This window comes from Diaporthe citri (genome assembly GCF_014595645.1).
Source record: "Diaporthe citri strain NFHF-8-4 chromosome Unknown scaffold_1, whole genome shotgun sequence".
NCBI lineage: Eukaryota > Fungi > Ascomycota > Sordariomycetes > Diaporthales > Diaporthaceae > Diaporthe > Diaporthe citri.
The window spans coordinates 11,713,393-11,736,732 of NW_025064846.1; the positions used below are offsets into that span (position 1 = coordinate 11,713,393).

General features: G+C 54.7%; 9 protein-coding genes across 9 annotated transcripts; 5 read left to right on the forward strand and 4 right to left on the reverse strand.

The window, feature by feature from the left end:
• Nucleotides 1-305: 305 nt before the first annotated feature.
• On the reverse strand, nucleotides 306-1,257 carry INS49_003037 (uncharacterized protein; the record flags this gene model as incomplete). The annotated part of the gene is made up of 2 exons (XM_043163835.1): nucleotides 306-1,135; nucleotides 1,197-1,257. 2 exons carry the CDS (start codon nucleotides 1,255-1,257, stop codon nucleotides 306-308), a joined length of 891 nt encoding a protein of 296 aa, XP_043032341.1.
• Nucleotides 1,258-1,604: 347 nt separating this feature from the next.
• INS49_003038 (uncharacterized protein) lies at nucleotides 1,605-2,133 on the reverse strand (the record flags this gene model as incomplete). Its single annotated transcript, XM_043163836.1, has 3 exons — nucleotides 1,605-1,610; nucleotides 1,673-1,964; nucleotides 2,057-2,133. The coding sequence occupies 3 exons, from the start codon at nucleotides 2,131-2,133 to the stop codon at nucleotides 1,605-1,607; spliced, it is 375 nt and encodes a 124-aa protein (XP_043032342.1).
• A 2,292-nt stretch (nucleotides 2,134-4,425) lies between these two features.
• INS49_003039 (uncharacterized protein) lies at nucleotides 4,426-6,261 on the forward strand (the record flags this gene model as incomplete). The annotated part of the gene is made up of 4 exons (XM_043163837.1): nucleotides 4,426-4,947; nucleotides 5,002-5,263; nucleotides 5,323-5,423; nucleotides 5,476-6,261. 4 exons carry the CDS (start codon nucleotides 4,426-4,428, stop codon nucleotides 6,259-6,261), a joined length of 1,671 nt encoding a protein of 556 aa, XP_043032343.1.
• An 867-nt stretch (nucleotides 6,262-7,128) lies between these two features.
• Nucleotides 7,129-8,323, forward strand: INS49_003040 (uncharacterized protein; the record flags this gene model as incomplete). The annotated part of the gene is made up of 3 exons (XM_043163838.1): nucleotides 7,129-7,505; nucleotides 7,552-7,840; nucleotides 7,883-8,323. 3 exons carry the CDS (start codon nucleotides 7,129-7,131, stop codon nucleotides 8,321-8,323), a joined length of 1,107 nt encoding a protein of 368 aa, XP_043032344.1.
• Nucleotides 8,324-8,449: 126 nt separating this feature from the next.
• Nucleotides 8,450-13,154, reverse strand: INS49_003041 (uncharacterized protein; the record flags this gene model as incomplete). The annotated part of the gene is made up of 5 exons (XM_043163839.1): nucleotides 8,450-8,457; nucleotides 8,868-9,201; nucleotides 9,266-12,814; nucleotides 12,835-12,949; nucleotides 13,057-13,154. The coding sequence occupies 5 exons, from the start codon at nucleotides 13,152-13,154 to the stop codon at nucleotides 8,450-8,452; spliced, it is 4,104 nt and encodes a 1,367-aa protein (XP_043032345.1).
• A 2,055-nt stretch (nucleotides 13,155-15,209) lies between these two features.
• On the forward strand, nucleotides 15,210-16,180 carry INS49_003042 (uncharacterized protein; the record flags this gene model as incomplete). Its single annotated transcript, XM_043163840.1, has 3 exons — nucleotides 15,210-15,396; nucleotides 15,453-15,577; nucleotides 15,668-16,180. The coding sequence occupies 3 exons, from the start codon at nucleotides 15,210-15,212 to the stop codon at nucleotides 16,178-16,180; spliced, it is 825 nt and encodes a 274-aa protein (XP_043032346.1).
• Nucleotides 16,181-16,826: 646 nt separating this feature from the next.
• INS49_003043 (uncharacterized protein) lies at nucleotides 16,827-18,481 on the forward strand (the record flags this gene model as incomplete). The annotated part of the gene is made up of 3 exons (XM_043163841.1): nucleotides 16,827-17,208; nucleotides 17,268-17,973; nucleotides 18,076-18,481. 3 exons carry the CDS (start codon nucleotides 16,827-16,829, stop codon nucleotides 18,479-18,481), a joined length of 1,494 nt encoding a protein of 497 aa, XP_043032347.1.
• A 926-nt stretch (nucleotides 18,482-19,407) lies between these two features.
• On the forward strand, nucleotides 19,408-20,727 carry INS49_003044 (uncharacterized protein; the record flags this gene model as incomplete). The annotated part of the gene is made up of 1 exon (XM_043163842.1): nucleotides 19,408-20,727. The coding sequence occupies one exon, from the start codon at nucleotides 19,408-19,410 to the stop codon at nucleotides 20,725-20,727; it is 1,320 nt and encodes a 439-aa protein (XP_043032348.1).
• A 121-nt stretch (nucleotides 20,728-20,848) lies between these two features.
• Nucleotides 20,849-22,606, reverse strand: INS49_003045 (uncharacterized protein; the record flags this gene model as incomplete). Its single annotated transcript, XM_043163843.1, has 1 exon — nucleotides 20,849-22,606. The coding sequence occupies one exon, from the start codon at nucleotides 22,604-22,606 to the stop codon at nucleotides 20,849-20,851; it is 1,758 nt and encodes a 585-aa protein (XP_043032349.1).
• Between the last annotated feature and the right edge of the window lie 734 nt (nucleotides 22,607-23,340).

The window sequence follows — 23,340 nt, forward strand, 5'->3', positions numbered from 1 at the left end:
ACATCGTCGTGAGGAGATGCGGCTGTCCTTCCTGTTCCGGGTTGAGAGTCGTACCGAAAGTCTTGGAAGCTCGGCCAGTTCGCAGCTATCATGGTTGATAAGGACAGTGTGGAACCGCAGCGCACTGTACGTGATCCGGGGCATCTCGGGGCAAAGCAAAGGCAGTAACAACCGCGACAGTTTTCTGGAAGTCGGGACTGACACCAATGGGCCTAGATCCTCACTTCCTTTGCACCTTCAATACTCCAGCCAAATTTTGAGTGTGTCCACTTTCAAGTTCAGAGTGGTGGCTACTCTGCGCACTTTCAAACCCCAGAGCGAGACTGACGCCCTCGACCTCGAGCTGCAACTGCCCTCCCTTTCCGCCTTTGCGCCGCCAGCTTCGCCTTCTTCGCTGGTATGACGAAGCTAGCCTGGTCGTCCCTCGTGGTGTCGAACGGCAACTCCGAGCTGTAGCTGACCAGCAAGACCTTGATGGTAGTTTGAGCTCCCCGCTCAGTGACTGATTTGAACAGGCCCAGGAACTCTGACAACCAGTGAAAGCTCGAAGGGCAGTTGAGGTTGCGATTGAGCAAATCCAAGTCCACGACAAAGTAGACATTCCCAGAGAGTCCAGACAGCAGGTCTTGCAGAAGTGAGAACCACTCTTTCTCGGAGAGGGTGCCAGAGAAAGCCGCAGCATTGAGGGACATCGACTTCTCCGTCTGGCCGCTTCTTCGCAGGTCTAGGACTTGTCGAACGAGGTATTTCAGGAGGTCCTCGGTGGACATGCTCTTTGCGGCCGCGCCTTGTTGTGATGTTCCCAGGGCAAAGAGAACGGGAATTTGTTTCAGGCGCAGCTGCTCGATCACGTCGACCGAGAAACATCTCAGCGCGTGTCGCGAGCGGAAGTCTCCCTTGACGATGGATATGTCTGAGTCTTTTGATCTCGCCCACCGTCTCATTCGTGCAAATTCCCAGAAACCTTCGGACAGTTGACGGGCTTGGTTTTGGGATGACCTTTTCTGGTGGATTAAGAGGTAGTTGAGACTCTTGCCTGGGTCCCACAGGTTGGGATCTGCAATCGCCTGCATGATCTGGGAGAATTGCAGGTCAGAGAGCTGCCGGTTCGTATCGATTGTTGTCGAGGAGATGACTGTGTACGTCACGGTGGTCAAAGGGTGTCCAAGCAGTAAGTAATGGGAGAAGAAACTCACGACTTGTTGTGGTCGAAATCTCCTCGAACCGTTGCTCGATCCGAGAGAAGTTAAACGTCATAGTGTCAACTATCTGATCGATTTTCTGGTTCACATGGCGCTGCTCGACCAGTTGTCCACACGCTGCCAAGTCTTGCACTACATAGGAACCGTGTCGAATGTCTTCGAGAATATCCGCGTAGCGAAGATCGAATGGTTGTGTGAAACTATGGATGGTACGCTTAAGAAATCCTTCACAATACCACTTGTGGGCTCGCGTGAGGAACTTAAGTATGTCGGCGCACAGCTTTGACACTGCGGCTTCCATCCGGTCTGTTGGGAACAGGGAAGAACGGACTTTCACCCGCGGCAGCGCATCTGCAATTTGAGTCAGAGCTTTAGCTAGGCCTTTGACTGTCTTCTCATGATTTATGACTCCCTGGTAATATTTTGTCAATTTTCATCGGGCCACTCTTCCCCATTCGTGAGACGCTTACCAATAAAATCAACTTGATGCCCCCCCAAATCAAAGATACTGCTTCTGGGTGTTGCTGGATAAGCACGTCCACCACACCTTCGTAGAAAACCACCTTCTCGGATAGCTGTCGCAACCATTTGAGAGCTTTTGAGTCAGGCTTGCGAGCCTCGTAGCGAGTGTTGCAGTCCTGAATAGCCCGCTGGACATCTTCAAACTTGTTGCGCTTCTTGATGTCCTGGAATTCTTGTCTGTGATTCTCGGCTTGCTTCGAGAATTGCAGAGCCGCACCCTCAAATGCGGCTTCCAAAACACTAGACCACAGGCACACGTTAATTAATTGAGAAATCTTTTTCAGTCTCTTTTAGGTTTCAGATCCGTACAGAACAAATTGGGAAACACGAACCTCGTGCTAGTAGCTGGTGATGGGATGTACCACTCTCGCGTCGCATCGGTGACTGGATTCACCACTGAGGAAGCCATAATGGAACCCGCTGATACTGAGTTGCCTCACTGTTTGACAAAAGGCTTGGTTGGATGAGGTCAAGCTCGAGTGTTCTTCTCAGAACCTCGGCCATCGACCCGCGGTCGAGATTGAGTGCATTTCCACCTCAGGCAACTTACTTTTGAAATGGAAAAAAGGGAGAAAATCAACAGTTGACGTGCAAGGCATTGCTACTGGCGATGATCGACCCCTCCATGTTGTGTAGCGCTACAAGGATGCGCGTAGCCCAATACCTGTGAGCCCCGACCCCTCTTGTGTGTGCCTAGTGCATTCTGAGTAGCAGTGGCGGTGGCTTTGGCAACACAAGCATGCTCAGCTGATGGCGCAGCAGGAGATGCTGCCTGGGGACCATTCCACCAGAGCCCTTCTGACACGTGTTCATCATCGAAACCTGGAGCTTACACTTCCATTGCGACCTTTGAAATGGGCGCCAGTTCTTGTGTTTTCCCTTCTCACGATCAACATGTGTTTCAATTGCCATCCACTCCCACCGCTCTCACAGTGTCGGGCGAAGAGTCTCCTCTGAACCTCCAAAATGAGAGATGCCCCCTAGTTATGTCGACCCTTTCCAACGGAACGACTTTCCCTACTCCGTATCTTATTTGGTTTCTCCTAACGGAGTCATACTATCGCGGTTGGTGAACACGACTATCAACCGAGATTTTGATTTGACATCTGCATTCGATGAATTCCTGAAGAAATCAACAACTAAGAGCCAAGAGGCGATACACAAGTTTTTCAATGGATTCATCTTAGCCGTGTTGGATAGTTTGCCGAACATCCTAATTCTCGCATTCGTTTTCAGCCTTGATGCAGACGACGGGCCATGTTTCGACGCTAAGATTTCTTTCCAACTTCAATTGATCCGGAAGGACTTGGTCGATAGAATCCGACAAAGCATCCAGCAGCAAGCAGAAGGGCACGTGAGTAGTCAATTTGTAGAGGATTTGCTTCAAGTTAGTGGAGTTCACTCGCTGCTTGAATCGATCAATCCGAAGTCGTTGTTGCGCACCGGCTTTGACATAGGAAGATTGGTTAAACTACACAGGAGATTCGCCGGTACAACACTACCTCGAGCGGCCAAAGCGTTTGAGGGAATTGATCTGAGAATTGCGAAGTACGAAGTTCATCGGAGGGGTTTAGCGATAAATGACAACGGTCAATTGATTTCGAGGTTACAGAACGAAATACGAGCACGGATCCAAACAGGCGACACCACTAAAGAAGTGGATGGCCGGGATTCCCCAGCATCTGAACTGTCTGGATCAGATACAATTCATGGTGAAAGAAAAGGAGACATTGGGAAGCACAAGAGCAAGCACAAGAAATTGAACTCGGTGCGAATCTGGAAGCACATCACAATTTCGCGGGACGAGACATCTGCGAGCGACTTTTTACAGGAGAGGATTCTGATTTTGTTCTTCAAGAGACACTTCCAGATTGATGAGCCCGCAGACCTCGAGAATAGCAGCCCCAGATTCATCGAAGGATCAAAGTTTACGCCAAAGGAACAGCAGCCTCTTTCATTTGGAACATACTCAAGACCTCAAATTTCGGCCGAGGAGGTCTTGTTCCGCCAAACGCCTCGCCAGAAATCACCATTCCAACGCGCATCAGAGAAGAGGTCCTCGGATATCTTTCAGATCAAAGCTATGGACGCTGTCACCCACGAAAGCCCAACAGCTGGGACCAAGGGGACAAGTAACGGTTCAGCGGCAGATTGCCCTGAAAATCTCCCACATCGTCAACTCGTACACCGTGCCACATCTCTCAATCCTGAAGACCAGTCTCTTCAGAATTCTCAGGCTACTAGCGGAAGCTGGAAGATTATCCATATGATCCCACAGCCCCTCGGTCATCCACCACAGGCATTTCTCGACAAGCCAGTGTGGGCCCCTGGCTTTGGACGTGAAAATTTCCGCCTGAAAGCCTTTCTACCAGTCAGCAACGTTCAGGAATATGTGCAACAGTCTGGCCTTGACTTCACCATTTCTCGATTGTATTCCGAGTCATCTTTGATGCCCGGACTACGAAGAGCATTGGCAAAGAAGGAGCCACCACCGGATCCCATACACTACCATGAACAGATCCACCTCCATTCACAGCGGATGATAGAAGCGCTGCAGGAATTCTTAATGTCTCAGTCTGAATTCTTGAAGAAGTTTCCCAAATTCAACGTGCGAGCACCGATTAGCGCGCCTTACATTTTCTGGTACACATGCCGATCAACAGCCGCTTTGCACCAACTAAGTCATCCTCATCAAGACGTCATGCGTACCTTGACCTCCTGGATCGATACGAACTACGATGAGAAGTATGATGAGGCCAAGCTCCACCTTGAGAATGGGGTTGTAACTTTGAGGACTATGCCATTCCTCCTTTGCCCCGGAGATGTGCTTGTCTGGAAGGAAAAAGGCAAGACAAAGGCCGCGGTAACTTCATCAGAAGTCTTCCAGAGGTCACCGCCCATACTCTACTGGGACAGCTCACAAATGGTGGAAGTGGGTTATAACAACATGGAGGGTTCCAAAGGAGAGTTCTCAACAACATGGGGTGTCGATGTTTGGAGCTACAGATTCAACGGCGAATTTCTGCGTGACAAACGATCCAGAGAGATCAAGTTCAAAGCATCCTCTTTAGAACAGGAGGTGGATATATCAAAGCTTGGTGTGTACCCTTTGAGATTTGCTGATGAAAAAACAAGACTTCAACTGGAGACCAGAGGCAAGACGTTTTGGACCTGCCGACATCGCAACCTAGTATCACATACAGGCGAAGAAGGCCTTTTCACGGTAAGCAGTCTTACTCTCCATGGAATGCACTCTCAGCTGACGGTGATGGTTCAGAATGGTGAGCGATTTATGGTGGACTTCCAAGTATACAAGCAACTCCACAGCGACTCCAACAAATTCAAGCTCTTGTACGAAAAGGGTAGCGATTACAGTGATGAAAGTGATGACAGCGACGATGACGAGCACGAAGACGATGGTGAGACCAGAGGGAGGATGAGCGTCGAAGACATGGCTTCAGAGACGCCGCCGTCCCGCCCTTACATCTATCTCTTTCCTGACACCATCCCGGGGTACAATCTGAGGAGCAAGAAGTGGGGTAAGCAATATGATGAAGACGAAACGAGGAACTAAGAGTCAATACTAATCCGAAAGTAGTTGATCTAGATGTTGATTATATAACGGATGTCGAGTGGAACAAGAAGTCCTTCGAAAATCTTGTGATCAATGCAAAGGCCAAAGAACTGATCCAAGCCCTGGTCAGCCACCAGATTGAAAGTGAAAAAGGCGCTGACCTTATCCACCGCAAAGGAAACGGCCCTGATCATCCTGCTGCACGGGGGGCCGGGAACCGGCAAGACCTTCACGGCTGAGAGCGTGGCTGAGATTGCGCAGAAGCCGCTGTTTTGCGTGACTTGTGGAGACATTGGCACCAAGCCAGAGCAGGTCGAGAAATACCTCGAATCGGTGTTGTATCTTGGCAAAACCTGGGGCTGCGTTGTACTGATTGACGAGGCCGAGGTCTTCCTAGAGCAACGAAGCCTCGACAATCTGGAGCGCAACGCGTTGGTGTCTGTCTTCTTGCGTGTGCTGGAATACTACGAGGGAATCTTGATCCTGACAACAAACCGCGTTGGGACCTTTGACGAAGCTTTCAAGTCACGAATTCTGTTGTCTCTGCACTACGAGAAGCTTACCATAGGTCAAAGACGGAAGATCTGGAGGGGCTTCATCAACCACTTGGAGGATACCCATGTTCCTGGCGGTGGCAAGGACGTCGGAAGGGAGCACAATGGGGGCTCTTCTACTGCAGCCGCGAACTCACTCAGGCGCAATTCACAGAATGACATGCATCATATCGACTATCAGGAAATCCGCGACTCTCTCGATGAGCTGGCCAATCATGAACTCAACGGCCGTCAGATACGCAACATCATCACCACGGCGCGGCAGCTCGCCAAGTTCCGCAAGACGACGCTGGATTATGGTCTTCTTGATGAAGTGATAGTGGAGTCTCGGAAATTCGACGAGTATTTCAGCAACCTGAACGAGAATCAGTCTGATGAACAGATTGCAAGAAGTGATGGGATTCGATGAAAAGCCACCACAAGGGCTCGTCTACTGCGCACACCGTCCCGGTGCTTGATGTGCTGAGGTTCAGGAATGGGAAAGAAGGACGATTATAGAGTGCCACCGAGAAATGGATTGGTCGAGGCTTGTTTGAGGATCCTTGAGCAAAAAACGATGTCTTATTCCTTTACTTCCACGACTGCGCGATTCATTATTGCTGTTTCCATGGATTACTCCTTACAACTCCAAGTGCTACTTTTCTACATCACTATCATGAGGGTTCATAAATATAGTCAGCATTTCACTACTTCCGTCACGCGTGCAATTGGTTCAAGAATGTTTTCTTGGCAGATTTTACACATCGCTCGCGTCGTTACTTGCTTGCGTTTCATGGTCGATCTCGGCTGATCGGTTGCTTCACGTACGGTAACACGCAATTATATTATCTTTGCCCATCTCGATGATATCATTGGTGCCTATGATCTACACGGACGTGTATCAAATTTGCTCGGACTTCACTCGGGACAGGCTTCTTCGAGCCAACATCCGGTGATCTGACATTTACATTGAAAAAAGTACCCAACCGCATCGCTGACTTCTCATCTAACTGAATGGGGCTCCTCTGCTTCCGAAAAGTCTCCATAAAGGTCCTTGACCGAGCTCTTTGCATTACGTTCTTCAAATCGTTGACGACTCCGACCTTTCCGAGAGCCAGAACCTGGAAGGTCAAGTCAATCGAGAACGAGAGCCTAAGCATCGCCATGGCTCCATCTATCAGAGTTGCCATCATTGGCGGCGGCCTGGCAGGAGCCTTCTCTGATTCATGGCCTCATCAAGTCACCCCACCTAGATGTGCACATCTTTGAGACCGCCCCTGAATTCAAGGAGGCGGGTATGGCCATCGGAATCGCCCGAAACGCACAAGCTGCCCTGAGGGTCATCGGCCCTTCGGCGGAGCAATGCCTTGACCAAGCTGGCGCTGTACCCATGAAAGGTGTCAAGTTCATGTTGGCACAAGGAGAAGACGGCGCAGAAAGCATGGCTGATGAAGTCGATGAAGCAGCTCAGGGAGAGCGTCTCACGAGCATCGTGCATCGCGTCCAATTGTTGCGGGCATTGCTTGCTGATATCCCCGAAGACCGCATGCATGCCTCCAAGAAGCTGCAAAAGATCGACCAAGACGGTGGTCTTACCGTCTATTTCACCGACGGGACAACACACGAGTGCGATATTCTCATCGGTGCCGATGGCATCCATAGCATCGTTCGGAAGTTTGTCCTGGGGCGAGGACGATCCCGCATCGTCCCCCCGAAACAGCGGCGCTTGGTTCCTCGTGACGCTCCAGCCATCCGACAAAGCTCAGGCGATCCTCGGTGAGGAGCTCATCGACCTCGAGGATGCCTGCGAGTACGGATGGGCTGGTCGAGCTGCTTTCTTGATGCACAACATTTTGAGCGGCGGTCAGCTTGTGCAATTCGCCATTACTTCTCACGACAGTGACGCCGAGCATGGATCATTGGACCAATGGAAACGTACTGTGGGTTCAGACGAGATCACAAAGCTGGTTCAGGATTGGCCACCCCATCTCAGTAATGCTGTCAATGAGGTGAGTTCACTGAGCATGTGTATGATACTCATACTGACCAAGCCACATCTGCTTTGCAACCATCCCGAGCACGAAGCATTGTATCTTTGGGAACACCCCAACGCCGATACTTATGTTTCTGGCCCGGTCTGCGTTACGGGTGACGCTGCCCATTCAACAACACCTTGGCAGGGGTCTGGCGGTGGCATGTCTATCGAGGACAGCCTCATTCTTTCTACATTGCTCAGCCGTGCAAAAACGCCGGCGGAGGCGATCACTGCATTAAAGGCATATGACCAGGCTCGTCGTCCTCGTACCCAACGCATCGTTGAGTCAAGTCGGGCCACGGGAGACATGTTGATAAGGGTTCATGAGCTGGACCCGGAGACATCGAAATCGTTCATGTCAAGGTGGGACTTCATTATCGATATCGACATGGAAAAACATCGCGATGAAGCTCTGCAGATGATGGAGGACGAATTGAAGAGAGAAAGGGTTGTCTGAAATTGTCTCAACTCCGCCGTCCAAATGTCGTTGCACAAGTAGTTTTCAATATGATCGTTGATGGTTTCTCTTCGGCCCAGGGGAGTCAAGTGTCAATAATGTTCCTCAATCAACATCTTCGTGTTTTTAATGGGCTTAAAAAAGGCGAATGTGACGCGGTTAGACGCAGGAAGATGTCAAATTGATATAAGCAAGTAATTTATTTGAATCATGAGGTATTTAGGTATTGAAAATGTCCTGGGGCATAATAGCCTCAATTGGAATAAGATGTGCAGCTGACGATGCAATCTCATGTGAACCCGACCTGCATAAACCATCAATCCCCTTCCCCCTATACATCTCTCATGAATGCCTCCCGCCGGATCCCTGAAGTCGTCACCTCACTACTTCCCTCCCCTCCTGGCCCGTTCCATACCAACAACGCCACAAGCAAAACCAGTCACCACCACAGAAAGAACCGCTCGTCCATTCGTGGCAACACCTAGGCACCCAAAACTCCAAGCCTTTCTGATAAAAGTCTTTGCCGACGACTACGAGGCCTTACAATCCAACCCCACCGATTCCAGCGCCTCAACCAACCTCTTCAGCGTCACCGGCCTCGTCAGGAACATATCAACCCCGCTGGCCACCGCGTCCTGCTGGATCCCCGCGCCCGCCAGGCCCGTCAGGGCGATGATGGGAGTCTGCTCCAGCCGGTTGGCCCTCTCGTGCTGGCGGATCCGCCGCGCCGACTCCAGGCCGTCCATGATGGGCATCGAGATGTCGGTGAGGATGCAGCAGTAGTCGGACGGGCAGTGGGCGTACATCTCGGACGACTCGAGGCCGTTGATGGCGGTCACGTAGGGGCGCTTTAGTTTCTTCATGTATGCTGATAAGATCTGAATAGGGTTCGGTCAGTCTCGCTTGTTGACAGGGACCATACGGACGTGACTGTGCACTCACCTTGAGGTTGATAGCATTGTCGTCCACGATGAGGACAGATGCCGGCTTGGCTATGGTCTCCATTGGGTTTGTCCTCTCCACAACCGGTGTAGTCGCAGTCACAGCGCCGCCGAGCGTCGACTCCTCGGGCGGCGTCGGCAGCGGCGTGGGGTCCGTCTCGGCTGCCGTTCTTGGCGGTGCCTTGTTGGCCACCACAGTCGCACGCTTGGACGTGACGACCGTGACGCCGTGGCCCTCCGTTGCCCCGCGCTCAGGGACAACTCGGGCGTCCCTGCTCACACTATCAACCTGTGTGCCCTTGGTCGCCGACGTCGGCAGGACGTCCACAGACGTCGTGTGGTGCGGCACGATGTGCTGCGCCGCCTGCTCCTGCTTGGTCCTCCACATACCGAGGAGGTGGACGAGCGCGCGCGCGAGCTTGCGGGGGCCGAAGGGGGGCGCGAAGAAGTCGAAGGTGCGGATGCGGCTGGCGGCGTCGGGCAGGTTGTACGAGAAATTGCGGGTGGCCACGACGGCCTCGCACACGAAGAAGACGGGGCACTGGACCTCGCCCGCGATACGCTCCCCGTCGCTGAAGGACACGTTCGAGTCGTGGTGGATGATCAGGTCCGGCTGCTGCTGGCTTCCTTTGCTGTCTAGGACCTCCATGGACAGCCAGTCGCGGCACGTGCTCTCGAGGAAGTGCGCCTGGGATTCGACGAGCTTGCCCGCGTCGTGCAGGCCGCTGGGGATAGTCCGGCCTTCATCAGCTTCCGGCATGTCGAACCCTCGCAGCAGAACCTTGCGGCCTCTGAGCATTTGCACGGCCTCTCCGAATCCTGTTGGGTCTCCTGGGACTGGCCCATCTCCTGTGAATGGCAGCGGCAGCGAGACGGTGATGGTTGTGCCTCGCCCAACCTGGCTGGCGACCTTGATCTCACCCCCTAAATTCACAGTGATTTGCCTCACCAGACTTAAACCCAGGCCTGTCCCTGGGGCGAAATTGTCTTCCTGGCAGAACGGGGTGAACAGGTGATTCTGGATGTAGTCCTCACTGATGCCCTTGCCCGAGTCCGAGACAGTGAGCAATATGGTGGCCCCGACATTGTGCTGGTATGGCTTGGCTGCTTCCTGCGTGAGGCTCACCTTGATGAAGCCAGACCGGGTGAATTTCAGAGAGTTGCCGAATAGGTTCATCACGATCCTCCTGAATGCCCCTGGGTGGGTGTTGAACCTCCAGGAGGTCGACCTTTCGATGTCAAGGAATATCTGCACGCGTTCTTGGGCGGAGTCCGCGTGGCCCGGTGCCGGACGTTGTGCAATCGCGTCTTTGTACTTGGTGTAGTCGAGGTCGTCGCGGAGTGAACGTTGAGCGGATATTCTCTCGTGGCTGTATCCAGCAAGCACGCTCTCGACAACTTCCTCGACCAGGCAGTCCAGCTCGACCGGCAACGTCTGGCTCCTCGTCTTGCCCTGCTCAGAACGCTCCCCGGGGTTGGCGTTCACCTTGCCCAACACGCTTTCCTTCTTGTCCGCGCGGTCGTTCTCGATGAAGCTGTTGATCTTGCTATAGTCGAGCAGGTGGTTGATGGTGTCGACCAAGGTCTTGCCCGACGTCTCGATGATGTTCAGGACGTTCTGCTGCACACTGTCCAGCTTCGAGTCGTGCAATAATTCCACCGCGCCGACTAACCCGTGCAGTGGGCTCCTTAGCTCGTGGGATATGGACCCTAAAATGTTGCTCTTGATCGTCTCCTCGGCTTTCGTGTTCAACCGATAGAGCTCTGCCATCACGCTCAGGCCAAACACCCGCAGGAAAGTAACTGTGCCGTCGGTTGTGAAGACTCGAGTGGGGTTTCTTGTCCAAATAAAACCGCCGGCGGACCATCGCTTCTTCTGAGCGTCCCAGAGAGGTATCAAGACCACGCTCCTCGCCCCAGGGAACAAGTTGACCACAGCTTGGGCAGGGCTCCAGCGCTTCTGAGGTGTGTTTGTCTTCTTCTGCGCAGAACTGGTATCTAGGTGAATATCCTCTGGGTCCTGACTGTCCCGAGACCACTGGCGAGTGGGAGAGGCAGGCCGCCTCAGTGGCATTCCTTGGGTAGCGGTCTTGGGCTGCGGGGGAGTTGCCGTCTGAATCACGCTGCCGTCCACGTCGAAATTAAATATCTTGCCTTGGGGGTATCGTCTGAGCAGTCTCTGCAGGTTTCGATCCCGTAAACCTTCGAATTGCCACGGTGATCTGTCACCGCCGATGGTCGATCCCTGCATGGTCGAGTAGCCGAGGACGTTGCAGTAGTCCTCTCGCCTCACCGCCGACTGCGTCTGGCTCGTTGCGTCCTCATCATTGCTGAGATAGCTGATATTGTCCAGGCCGACTGTCGATACCTTCCGGCCGCCAGTCTCGTTCTGCTGTCCTACCAAGCCACCAAACGACCGCACCGTGGCGTCGAGAAACAAGACGCCGTCGACCTCGACAGACTGGCGGATGATGTTGGCTGCCTTCGCAAACACCCGGCTCGACTCGGCCAGCTGCAGGTCGGCAGAGCTGACCTGTGCGACGGCGGGCTGCTGGGTGCTCGTGCTCGCTCCGGAATGCCGCGAGTCGGGCCGCGGGGTCGACGACCTCGAGGAATCATCCGGCGCCAAGCTCGACGAGGCCTTGGACCCTGCGGCTGCAGACACGGTGATGCTTCGAGGTCCTAACGACGGACTTGCCTGGATTGTCGGAGAAGCCTCCGTCGTCGACAGTGCTGGACTTCGCACGCTGGGTGATAGGAGGGTTTCTTCCTCCCCGAGATTAGCCACAGCAGCGGTGCGGATCGGCAGCAATGGTGGCCGTCCGCCCTTGGCGAGGATCTCCCCCTTCCTCCTGACGCCCTCTGCATTGTCAGCCGAGATCAAAAGCCTCGACGTCCGCTTGCTCGAGCGCGCGAGCCCACGAGTCGGCCCATCGAGGACAGGATCGAGCGAGTCTGAGCCCTCCACGAAGTTCCCCATCCCCCGCACCATCCTCGCCGACCTCCGGTACTTGCCGTACGAGCCCCGATACTCGAGATACCCCATGATCGTCCGCGACATGTCCTGCATGAACTTGATGTCGTCGCCTGCCAGCCCTTCCGGCCGCGGTTTGTTGTCGAAAACGCAGTACACCCCGATATTCACGCCGTCTGGACCCGGGCTCCGTATGGGGACGCCTGCGTAGAATCTGTTGTGTGGACGTCCACGGATGTACGGCCTGGTGTGGAACCGCCCGTCGGTCGCCAAGTCAGGGACAACAGATACCGGCAAGTCATTCTCACCGCAGCAGTGTTCCATGTCTGGAAATTCGTCGGCAGATGAGCCCGCCGAGGAGACTAGGACATGCTCGCATATGCCATAGGACCGCGGGATAGCCGTCCCGCAGAGCCAGAAGCCGTCATCGCCGACATCAGCGTCGCAGCCGGGCTGCTGCTCCCCATCTGTAATGCTCATGCGCCGGACCGGCTCGCGGACGCCCAGCGGCGACGAGCGAGTGGCCTCGGCAACGACATGCTGGTGGTCCCGGTCGAACAGCGAGATGAGGGCCCGCTTGGCGTCAGCCTGTGTACGGCGAGCTGCGCGTACGCGGTGAGGCTCGAGTCTGTGGCCGAGGCGAGGGTGGCGGGCGGCACGGGGTCGTGCGGGTCATTGAGGTTCGCGGACGTCCATCCCAGGTCGTCGTATCTTTTTGGTTTTGCAGATCTCGTCAGCGGGAGTTGCCGAAGTGATGGAGGGAGGAACGGTGTGGTGGTGGCGTGGCTGCCGGATGGGCAGTCAAGGGCGGAACGTACTTGAATGTTTCTCTCTCCCGGACGTTCTCCGACACACTTGGGTCTGCCGCGGGCGCAGATGGAGCGTGTGCCCAGCTCGGCTGGTCGATCAGGTCCATCGCCCCTCGGAGCAATGGGTCGTTGGCGAGACGGGGCTGCTACACGCTTCTTCCATGGACTTCTCTCTTGCTGAAGCGCATGATAGCCTATATGCCAGGCGGGATGGGATCAGGGCAGCAATGGGCAGGACTGGACTGGGTTGGGCTGGGCTGGATGGTGTAGAACACAGGTTCAGACAGGTCCAGAACAAGGACGGACAACCAGATGAACGGGCGAAAACTCGGAGCCTGCCTGTCTCAGCGGCCCTGGGTCGCCTCCTCGGAACTCAAATCATTCCAAGTTGCTCAGGAAACCTTATTTTTGCGAACCCCCTCCAGTCCCGCGCCCTCGCCTCGGGAAGCAAACCTGTCCGCTCTCCCAACCGGCACTGCCAACACCTGCCAGCCCAACCTGCCCTCCCCTTTCCCAGCACTGACTCGATCCGCACCATCCTTGTCCGAGGGTGGGGCGCCCAGTGCCGATGAGCGACGATCCTGCAGCCGGGAACAAGACAAAGTTGGGGCGAGCTTCTAGGGCGGCTTCTAGGTCGTCGATCGCCTGCCCATCATTCTCCCCTTTCGCCTGGAGCTGCGGAAATGCGGTGTCGCTGTTGGAAAGAATCCCATGTTGGCATGTCGCATATCGGCAGATCCAGATCCAGATCCGCCTGGGCGAATTCCGAGCTAACACACGCAGTAGTCCAAAGCAGCTCTTGTGCCACCAGCCTGCTAGTTTTTGGGGCGCGATCTGGACCCCTGGGTTCCTAAGGGTCTTGTTTGTCATGGGACGAAACAAGGGGTCCAATTTCAGGGCACTGCAGTGGCTTGGAGATGGACCCTAACCGTTGGGCAGAGCCCGGTTCTGATGCCGGTTTTCTATATAGCACGAGTGCTAAGGGCTAGTATTGCTAGGACCTCCAGGGATCTACGTCCAAAACCCCCCGGCTGCCCGGATGGCCCATCGCATGCATGCTGTGCATGCGGGCCTGCGTGCGCTGCGGGCCCCATCGTGGGCCTTTCAATGTGCCTTGGCAGCTTTCCCATTTGCTGTCCGAACAGGGGCACGCGGAGCAGGACTCGATCGGCGCGACCACTTGACATTCCAGACTCTGCAAGAAGGAAGATCTGAGAGTGTATTGAAACATTTCCTGGAGACGACGGACGACCACAAAGCCAGAGGAAGCAGCCAGTCGGCCGTGCCATTCCACATGGGCCACGGTCAAGTCCGGCAACGACACCTGGCGCGTTCCGTTCCAGTGGCTCTCATCTTGGGGAACAACGGTGAACCGGCAATCTGACGACAGATGGCACCTGACTGGGGACAGGGACATCGCCTCTCGAGCTATCGGCCACACGCCGTGATTCGATCGTTGAGACTCACTCACCCAAACCATTCGAGACTATTGCCAGCAGCCAGCTGTTCTTCAGTGAGGCATGTTGCTCTGTTCTTGACCCAGAAGCCAGGAGAGCAAGTCCCAAGTGGGGACAGCACACGATTCTGTCAGGGACGCTCGCTCGCTGGGACCGCACTGATCGTTTCACCCAGATGTTGCAAACACGATCCTATGGGCAATGGTGAAAGGGCCTGTCGGCCTTCATGGCCAGGGTGTTAATCCAAAGGGCCCCAATGGGAACCCGTGATCCACTCCAGGCCAGATTCAACGTCTCCGAGCTCGTCAATCCGGCGACCCCGTGCCCTCTTCGGGTTGAACAGAGCTCGGCCCTCGACTCGGCAGTCACCCACCCAAGCGCTACACAGAGCACGATAGTCGAGCACATGTGGACGCTGTCTCGGCAAAAAGGGCACACAATGGATGGCTTCCAGAGCGCGGTTGCAAATCGCTTCACGTCCTCGGAAGTTTGTACTCGTTGCATGGATCGCACCAGGAAAAGCTGGTGTGCTCGAGTGCGTAGAGAGGAGGCAAGGTGAAGTCGTGGATGTGCGCCTCATATTATCAACACGTCGATTCTCAGAACAAGTGTTCTTTTCAATCTTTTTCAGAACGTGGATTCAACATAACATCGATCTCGGAGGTGTTCCTAACTTGTGTTGCAAGCTTTCGATCAAGGCAAGTCATGAAAGTCAGCATTGTGCAGGCGACGGCAGCTCGGAGCCCGTTATCTGCATCCAAGACCACTGGAACACCACAATCGGGAACAGCCAGCCAACTCCCATTGACCAGGGAACCTTTCAACGGAGATGCCCGTCTAGACAACCCGGACGATGCCTCCATCGGAATCGACACATGTGGATGGTTTGAAGGTATGCGTCTCCGTCCTCCTGGATCGGCATCCATCAGACTGATATCGGCGGAACAGGCACGGCGGTGACCTGCCCTTCACCAGCAGCATGCGGATTCTCCCGCACCTTCCGAGCTTGTTGCGTTGGCCACGCATGCTCATCCAGCGTCTTCAATACCGCATGTCTTCCATATGATGACTTGGTCTGTCTGTCTGGTACCCCAGGGCCAGCAACAAGGTGTTGGTCCGTCTGCCCCTGTCTCCTACGATGCTACTGAATCACTGACACGTAGGATGCACGCAGCACCGATACCTCGAGCCCTGCATGTCTGACCCTCTTTTGGCCGACGACCCCCGGCGCACCAGACCTGACCGTTTTCACAATGGTGGACTCATGCGTACCGATATCACAGGCCGGCCAAGGCATCATGGTCACAACGTCACCTCCTCAGACACCGGCACAATCATCACCGCAACACTCAAGTGCGTCGCCTTTGCTCAAGCCTCCAGCAGGGACGATCCTAGAGGCCTTCCTCGGCGTGACCGCCGTCTCTGTTGTTGTCATCATCAGCTGCATCATCATCACCCGGAAGCTGCATGCGGCCCGGACAGGAGCCCTGCGGGCGGGTGCTTCGCGGAGTTCTCTTACTGTTTCGGCTTTGGCTGAGCAGGAGGGCCGGCAGCCTGATATCCCGCTGTCGATGCGGCCTGGGACTGTGCGTGCTGGGAGTGGAGGCAAGATGGACCGATCTCACGGCGGTAATAGACAATGCGGATTGGAGACGGCGAGGGAGCAGGAAGTGTGAATTGCGCCATGCGTTATCCAGGCCAATGTTAGGAAGCCCTACAGATGATTTGACATTTGACTCCTCTCTGTATCCCATCGGGCCTACACATCAGCTCAGCAATCCGGGCGGGATTTCTGAACTGTGCCCAGACATTTCATTCTGGTCCCGTCTGTTGCCAAGAGCCGACATCATTGTGCAGGGGCGCGAAGCGGGTATGCGTGGGCTCCTATGAGTAAGACGGCGTATCTGGTCGCCGCCCAGGTGTAATACTGCAACATGCTTCCCCACCACAGGTCATCCTTTGCGAATCTTTTTACTCTTTTCTCAATACCACCGTTTTCTACTAGTCCAAGGAACCCCGAGCCTCTACAACCTCTTAGCCTCACCCATGAGCCATTCCAACGTGGACGCCGCGGATGCGAAGTACCCGTTGGTCTCCCCGGCCCACACGCGACAAATGCGTCAATTCAGATGGAGAATTCTCGCCTGGCCCTTGGTATCTTTGCTCCTTCTATATACACTCATACCGCATTTTCGCATCAGGCTACGACCCATACCTTGCCATGAGGGAGCTCGAGTCACATATGAAGGCGAAAGTGTCTCTTGGGAGCCTTGCGGGGAGATCACAGGTCACCCCCTGGAGTGCAGCAACGTCACCGTGCCCATGGACCACTTTGCGAACTCAAGCGACGCGAACGAAGAGGAAAAGGCCTTCACCATCCCACTGATTCGAATGCGAGCCAAGAACGCCACGCAGAATCTCATTATCAACCCCGGCGGTCCTGGGGCTAGTGGTATCTTCTTCGTCTATCAGATCGGCGACGAGCTCAACACAATCCTGGACGAAGGGTACCACATCCTGTCATTCGACCCTCGCGGCGTGAACGGGTCCAAGCCCAAGGCTGAGTGCTACCCTGATGACGCCACTAGACGGGCCCACTCGATGCCTAGGAGCGGCCCCCTTTCAGACACTGGCGATATGTATGCTTGGAACAAGAACTTTGCCCGCGCTTGTTATGATAATATGGGGGAGCACGCCAAGTATAGTAGGTGACACTTTCACCTCCGCCGATGCTGGTCACTTGAAGCTGACGGGTGGCCACAGTAAACACGCCCCAGACGGCCGCAGACATGAACTCCATCCTCGACGCCGTCGGCCAGGAGGACATGATCTACTGGGGCTTCAGCTACGGCACGACGCTGGGCCAGACCTACGCCACCATGTACCCGGAGCGCTCGAAGCGGGTCGTGATCGACGGGGTAGCGAACATCAACGACACGTACAGGAGGCTGGACCCCGACCAGAAGCAATTCAGCGACACCGACAAGGTGCTCTACGGATTCTTCGACGAGTGCGTCAAGGCAGGGCCCGACCGCTGCCCACTCGCACCATTCGGCAGCACCGCGGACGAGCTCCAGGAGGCGGTCATGTCACGCGTGGAGAGACTCAGGGACGAGCCCCTGAGCGTGTACGTCAACAGCACCGTGTACGGCATCTTCGACTACCCCAACCTCCTGACCAACGCGGTATTCTACACCCTCTACGGCCCCAGGAGGGCGTGGGCCCCCGTGGCGGGCCAGCTCGCGAGGTGGATGGGGGGAAACGCGACGGAGCTCTGGATGGTGCACGGCCGCGCGGACCATTACGCCAGCATCGGCGAGGCCATCCGGTTCGTGACGTTCAACGACGCCAGGTCCGGGCCGGGGTACTGGCCGCAGGGCCGGCAGGACGTGGTTGATGAGATCGTGCGCGTCGCGAACCAGAGCCTCTTCTCGAGGATCGACATGTCCGGGTTCTTTGGCAGGCAACAGTAAGAATTATCCCAGTTTCAGTGGTCTCCCAATGGTTTTCTTTTGTCCCTCTTCGGTTCCTTGGCCCGCCGGTCCGCTGATCCAAGCTTGAACTCACACAGGTGGATCATTCCCCGCACGCACGACTTCGTGCCGCAGGAGAGAGTCGAGACCGCTCACCCGCTGCTCATATTGACGACCAGCTATGACCCCATATGCCCGATCAAAGGGGCCTTCTTTGCTAGGGACATGTTTGTCGGGTCTCAGATCGTCGAGTTGAAGGGATATGGGCATTGCTCGGATGCAATGCCATCGCTCTGCGTTGCCCGGCATGTCAAGGCTTACTTCGACGAGGGCACGGTCCCAGAGAACCACACGCAGTGCGAGGTGGACGGAGAGTATTTCCCCAGTCATGGTGAGGATGAGAAGGTGATTGAGGGCCGCGGGCTGCTGTCATTCAGTGACCCTGAGATGGAACGTATTCATCTGGCACAGCGCAGACTGGCTCGGAAGTGGCCTGCCTGGTGATTGAACGGACGTATGAGACATAACGAGAGTAATTCGTCATTATTCAATCGACGATCGAATCGTGGGCTAGGCGTACCTTTTGCCACCGCTGTGCCATCGCTTGCAATGCTGGATAGCTTTCATTCTGCGAATTCCCAGTTCGTAAAGATCTCCATATGCGTTCCAAGATCATGCATACATTGTTGCTGCACTGATGACTTCAATGTCCGTACTCGTGGCCCTGGCAACAGAGAGCACCAAGAGACTTGAATGATATGTTTCAGAAATCGTGATATCCCGGCAGTGGGGATGGACCGGAAGAAAAGGCGCAATTGGGTATTGGCTATGGTACGGGTTGTCAATAGATTATAATCCCTACGTGGAGATCATGTGGAAAGACGCAGTTCTAGAGTTTCTCCGGCGAGGCAGAAGAGATTGAAAGCATTCAGAGTCACAGGGCCACTGTTTTTTGTTTATCATGTCGCGCGGGAAAATCATTGAGTTTGTACTCGATCCGACCATGGCTCTAGGGACCTCCGCTATGACTTTTTTCTCGGTTATATAGAAAATCGCAGCCTATGCATTTTGACTCACGATATTTCGCCGATTTCTAGAAAAGGTTACAGCTCCACGAAGAACTAGACTACATCGTCGACCAGAGCCAAGATTGGTTAGCCTCGGTATCCTCATTCTCCAACTTTGGGGACTGTTTACTCCGCGACGTTCGTCAATAGAGGCAAAGCTGCGTATGCACACGGTCGTTCTCGGCAAAAGCATGAGGTCAGATCGCCTCCCCCGCACGAGCTCGTCTCACATGCCAACCTTGATAAACACGCGAGCATAGGACACCACACCCTCTTTCTCTCTACACGTGCTGGACGGGCATCCTTTCCTGCCGCAACTCTGATTCAGACTTCAAGTGCAGCTCCGTTGTCAAAGCGCACGGTATGGCTTTCTTGTCCAGATTGTGCAACCCGCGAGGGGATGAGATCGACGTGGACTCCGCCCCGGTGTGCAATGTTCCTTTGCTGAACTCCACCCTGAAGCCCGTGCCGGACGATAGGACCTTCCCGCTGTTCTCGTCCCTGCCGAAGGAGCTGAGGCTCCAGATATGGGAGGAAGCCACACCGCGAGAGCGACTCGTCCATGTCACCATATGCTGCCGCTTGTATCGGGAGAAAGAGAAAGAGTCCGACGCCCCCGTGCGGTATCTGAAGAAGAACCATCTTGGGAACCCCATCAGCGGTTCTGAATATCAGCTCTTCGCGGAGGACGGCCGGCTCGACCATGCGCTGCTGTCTGTCAACAGGGAGGCCAGGCAGGTTGTGCTGGACTTTTACCGGATCCACATACCGGCCTTCTGCGTGCAGTCACATCATGGGAAACCAATTCCGCACTGCTACGGGGAGCGGACCACGCTGCACATCAACCCCGAGCACGACGTGATCCAATTCCAGGCGCAGGAGCCAGTGAGAGAAACGCTGATCGATTTTCTCTGGGACCTGAAGGCGTACGACCCGAAGGGTGTGGGGTTGCTCAGGCTGGCAACGAGCCTGGAGAACTTCTGTACCAACGACCTCCAGTATCTAAAGCGCTCGGATCTGCTGCTCATCCGCCAGCGGCAGGCGCTCGTCGAGACTCTGTCGCAGCTGCAAGAGGTATGGTTCGTCAACGTGGAGTCCGGAAGGAACCTATACCAGCCGACGGCCGACGGCTCGGAGAACATGGTTCCTTATGGCATCAAAATGTCGGGGTACGAGTCCGTTGGCCCCGAAGCAAGAGAGGGTGCGGAGGCTGAGCTGCAGCGAGTCTACATGGGCAGGGTAGACCCGCGTGAGCTCATCTGGCGGTGGAAGAGGCTGTTGCGCACGTGGAAGATACACCACCCACACGGACAGGTCAAATACCGGTTGATGGTAGCGCAGCAGCAGAAGCCATTCAAAGACGAACCGAGTGCCAGGGGGTTAGCCCGGATCATGGGCCTGTTGAGTGTACGGGACCAAGACCGCTATTACTACAAAGAAGACAAGATCTTCAGGCCCGGTGCATGTGAGGCGGGCAGTGGAAAGTTGCCAGACCAGGTCAAACCCGAAGAATCTGGCACGATGAAAACTGCTGCCGTTGGCTTTTGGTCATTTCCAATTGAAGCGGTGGGAGATATCGGCAAGGGCAAAAGCCTTCGCGATTGTGACTATGAGCCAAATCGTTTCTTGGATATGAGGAGTCACTGGCCTGAGCTTCTACTGGCAAAGACTAGGACGTTTTGAAAATGGGTTCTAGAAGCAAGACTACCGAAATAATTCAACCAGTCACAAATCTGAATTGATAGTTTGAAATGAGCAGCATACAATCCAACAGGTATTACACAAGCCCGTATATCTCCCTGGACTACTGTTGTCGACCATACTCCTGGTCTGCCTTTGGCAATAGACCCATGCTGGCTCCCGCACAAACTTGGTGCCGTTTATCATTGTGCGGCTGCACACAAAGAACGAGCTGAAGTCTTTTCTCAGACTCAAGCTCTCTGACGGAAGCCTTCAGCCTCCAGATGCTTGGTCGAGAGACTCCAGCTCCCGAGTTCTCCAGAAGTGGTGTTCGATCCGATTGAATCCCCAGGGCAAGGAGCTCGCCGAGCCCCGACCATGCCATGCTCGACCAAGAAGATCCGAGGAGGCCAATGAGCACGTGCGCGAGGACAAGTGCTACATGCAAAAGCAACACCGCCATTGCAAACACGACAGTCAAGTTATCCAGCCGGTAGCCGTAGGCATATTTTGATATCGCGAACGGGATGTTTGTGTACAAGTCTGCATCCAAGAGGTCATTTCCTTCGAGAGTGTCTGTCAATGTGGTATTGATGCCTTGATTATATGCTGTGCTGCGCATGACTTCGTACCCGTTCCCAGAACCGTTCGCATTGCTGGAGAAATACACGCTCGGGTGGACGTGATGGGACCGGGACATGGCGTCGACCAGGAAAGAAGCTAGGAAGATCGACTGGCACATCTGTTTAGACGTAGCCATGGAGCAAAATGAGGCTATGTAGTCGAAAAGTGGCACTTTTTCTTCCTGTAAATGAGGTTGTACCCTGGGCACTTTCTGATTAAGGGAATCAATCCAGTCCGGTTCGAGACGCATGAGTGGACGGCCATTTGCCGAGTGATCATGTATCATAGCCTCGAGATCGACACTTATTCCACTCCACGGTACCGGGCTGGCCGTAGCGTTTTGAACCAACTTGATGTCCGATTCGACCCAGCTCGGTTCTGCGATGCAGAGGTCAACTTTTGTAAACAGGCCTCCATATATTTTAGGCAGGACCATGGCGACTGAGCCATGGAAACCCAATTGATCGTCGATGTTGACGAACGCGGCCTGACTTTTGTTCTCTCGTGGAAAAGTCGACTCAGCCAATGCCCGCTCAAATATTCCATTCAGAAGACCGGTGCTCAGGGAGATGTTGATGGGCTCATGAACCCCCTTCAGAAATGAGAAGGGCACAGCATCGGTGTCGAAGTCAACTACTCTGGGCGGGGGGTATGGCCTCCCGTTTTGCGTTACGTTCTTGCTGTGAATTATGTCGGTCGCATTCGGAGCGCATTGAACGACCACAAGTGGCTGCAGCCACGAAGCTGTCTGATAGCCTCGGACTTTGGATGGGCCCGGTTCGATCCTGTATGGTGGAGGCAGCTCAGAGCTCTGCATCTCTGAACTCTTCCAGTTCAATGCCGACATCAGGAAGTCAGACGGGGTGGTAGCGTAGGCAATGGTGTTTTCTTGCGAATTGTTGCTCCATGAAAGCCCATTACCGGTGACAATGCGTGATCCGACCAGCGCAGAGACTGTCAGATTGACAGGTGCTTGTGCACGCGCCGTTGTCTCGTTGTGCGTCAGGAACAGGGCAGTCAGCGATGCAATCAGATCTCGGCAACCACCGGATGGACACTCTGCCGAGTAGTCACCAGTGGAGGCGAACCAGTCAGTACAGACGTCAAGACGACCGTTGTGGACGGTGATTTTCAGAGGATAAAGGTCAGAGTATTTGGAGCCTATGAACACATCTCGTGCCACCCGTTGTCCTCTGCCATCCCGTGATGAGTCCAGTGCTGCAAGTGATACCCGCGACCAGCCTAGTCTGGGTATCATGACGATAGCTGATGAAGGCCCTAGAGCCGTACCGAGTACCAGAGAAGATAGCAAGAGTATGCATGTGAGTGTTTGGAGAGGTGATTGGCGAAGTGCCTTCATCGGGCTCCAGAATTGCTTAGAGAAGAAATATGGGATTGACGTTATTTGGAACGCAGCAATGACAAGTCCAAAAGAAAGTCCACGCTCGCCCAGAAGCTCGTATCGCAGTCTGTGGAAGACGATCTGTGTTATCGAACCGAAAGCGAGTGCCTCGTGAATCTTAGCAGCGAATTGGATTGAGTTGAGTACATTGTTGGTGGGTCCTGGTGAGCGCCATGAGGTGTGACTGATATAGAGTCCGAGTAGGGTCAGTGTGAGCGCCACCGCCGGTAAATGAAAAATTGCGGCCACATAAAGCATCTTGCGTTTCCTCCTGCTGAATACAACCTTCGGCCTGTCGCCTGACGGGTTGGCAAGGAACTGGTGTCCCAACCCAGTGCCCTCGGTACCCTGTTATACGGCAGGCGACTGCGCTCTTTCTGTCTCTGTTGGCGGGCTAGGTTCCGAGAGCACACACGGGACCGTGTGGGCCTCGTCGATCTCCCTGATGCTTCCTTGTCGCGAAATCAGTCTCTCTTCTGCCGAGATGGCGTCCTGACATTGATAAATGCTCTCGGCTCCCAGGCGTGGATGGTGTGGACCCTGGGAGCCACGCCTCGGTGGAGTTGGGAGCTCATGCTCGTAGCCGTCCT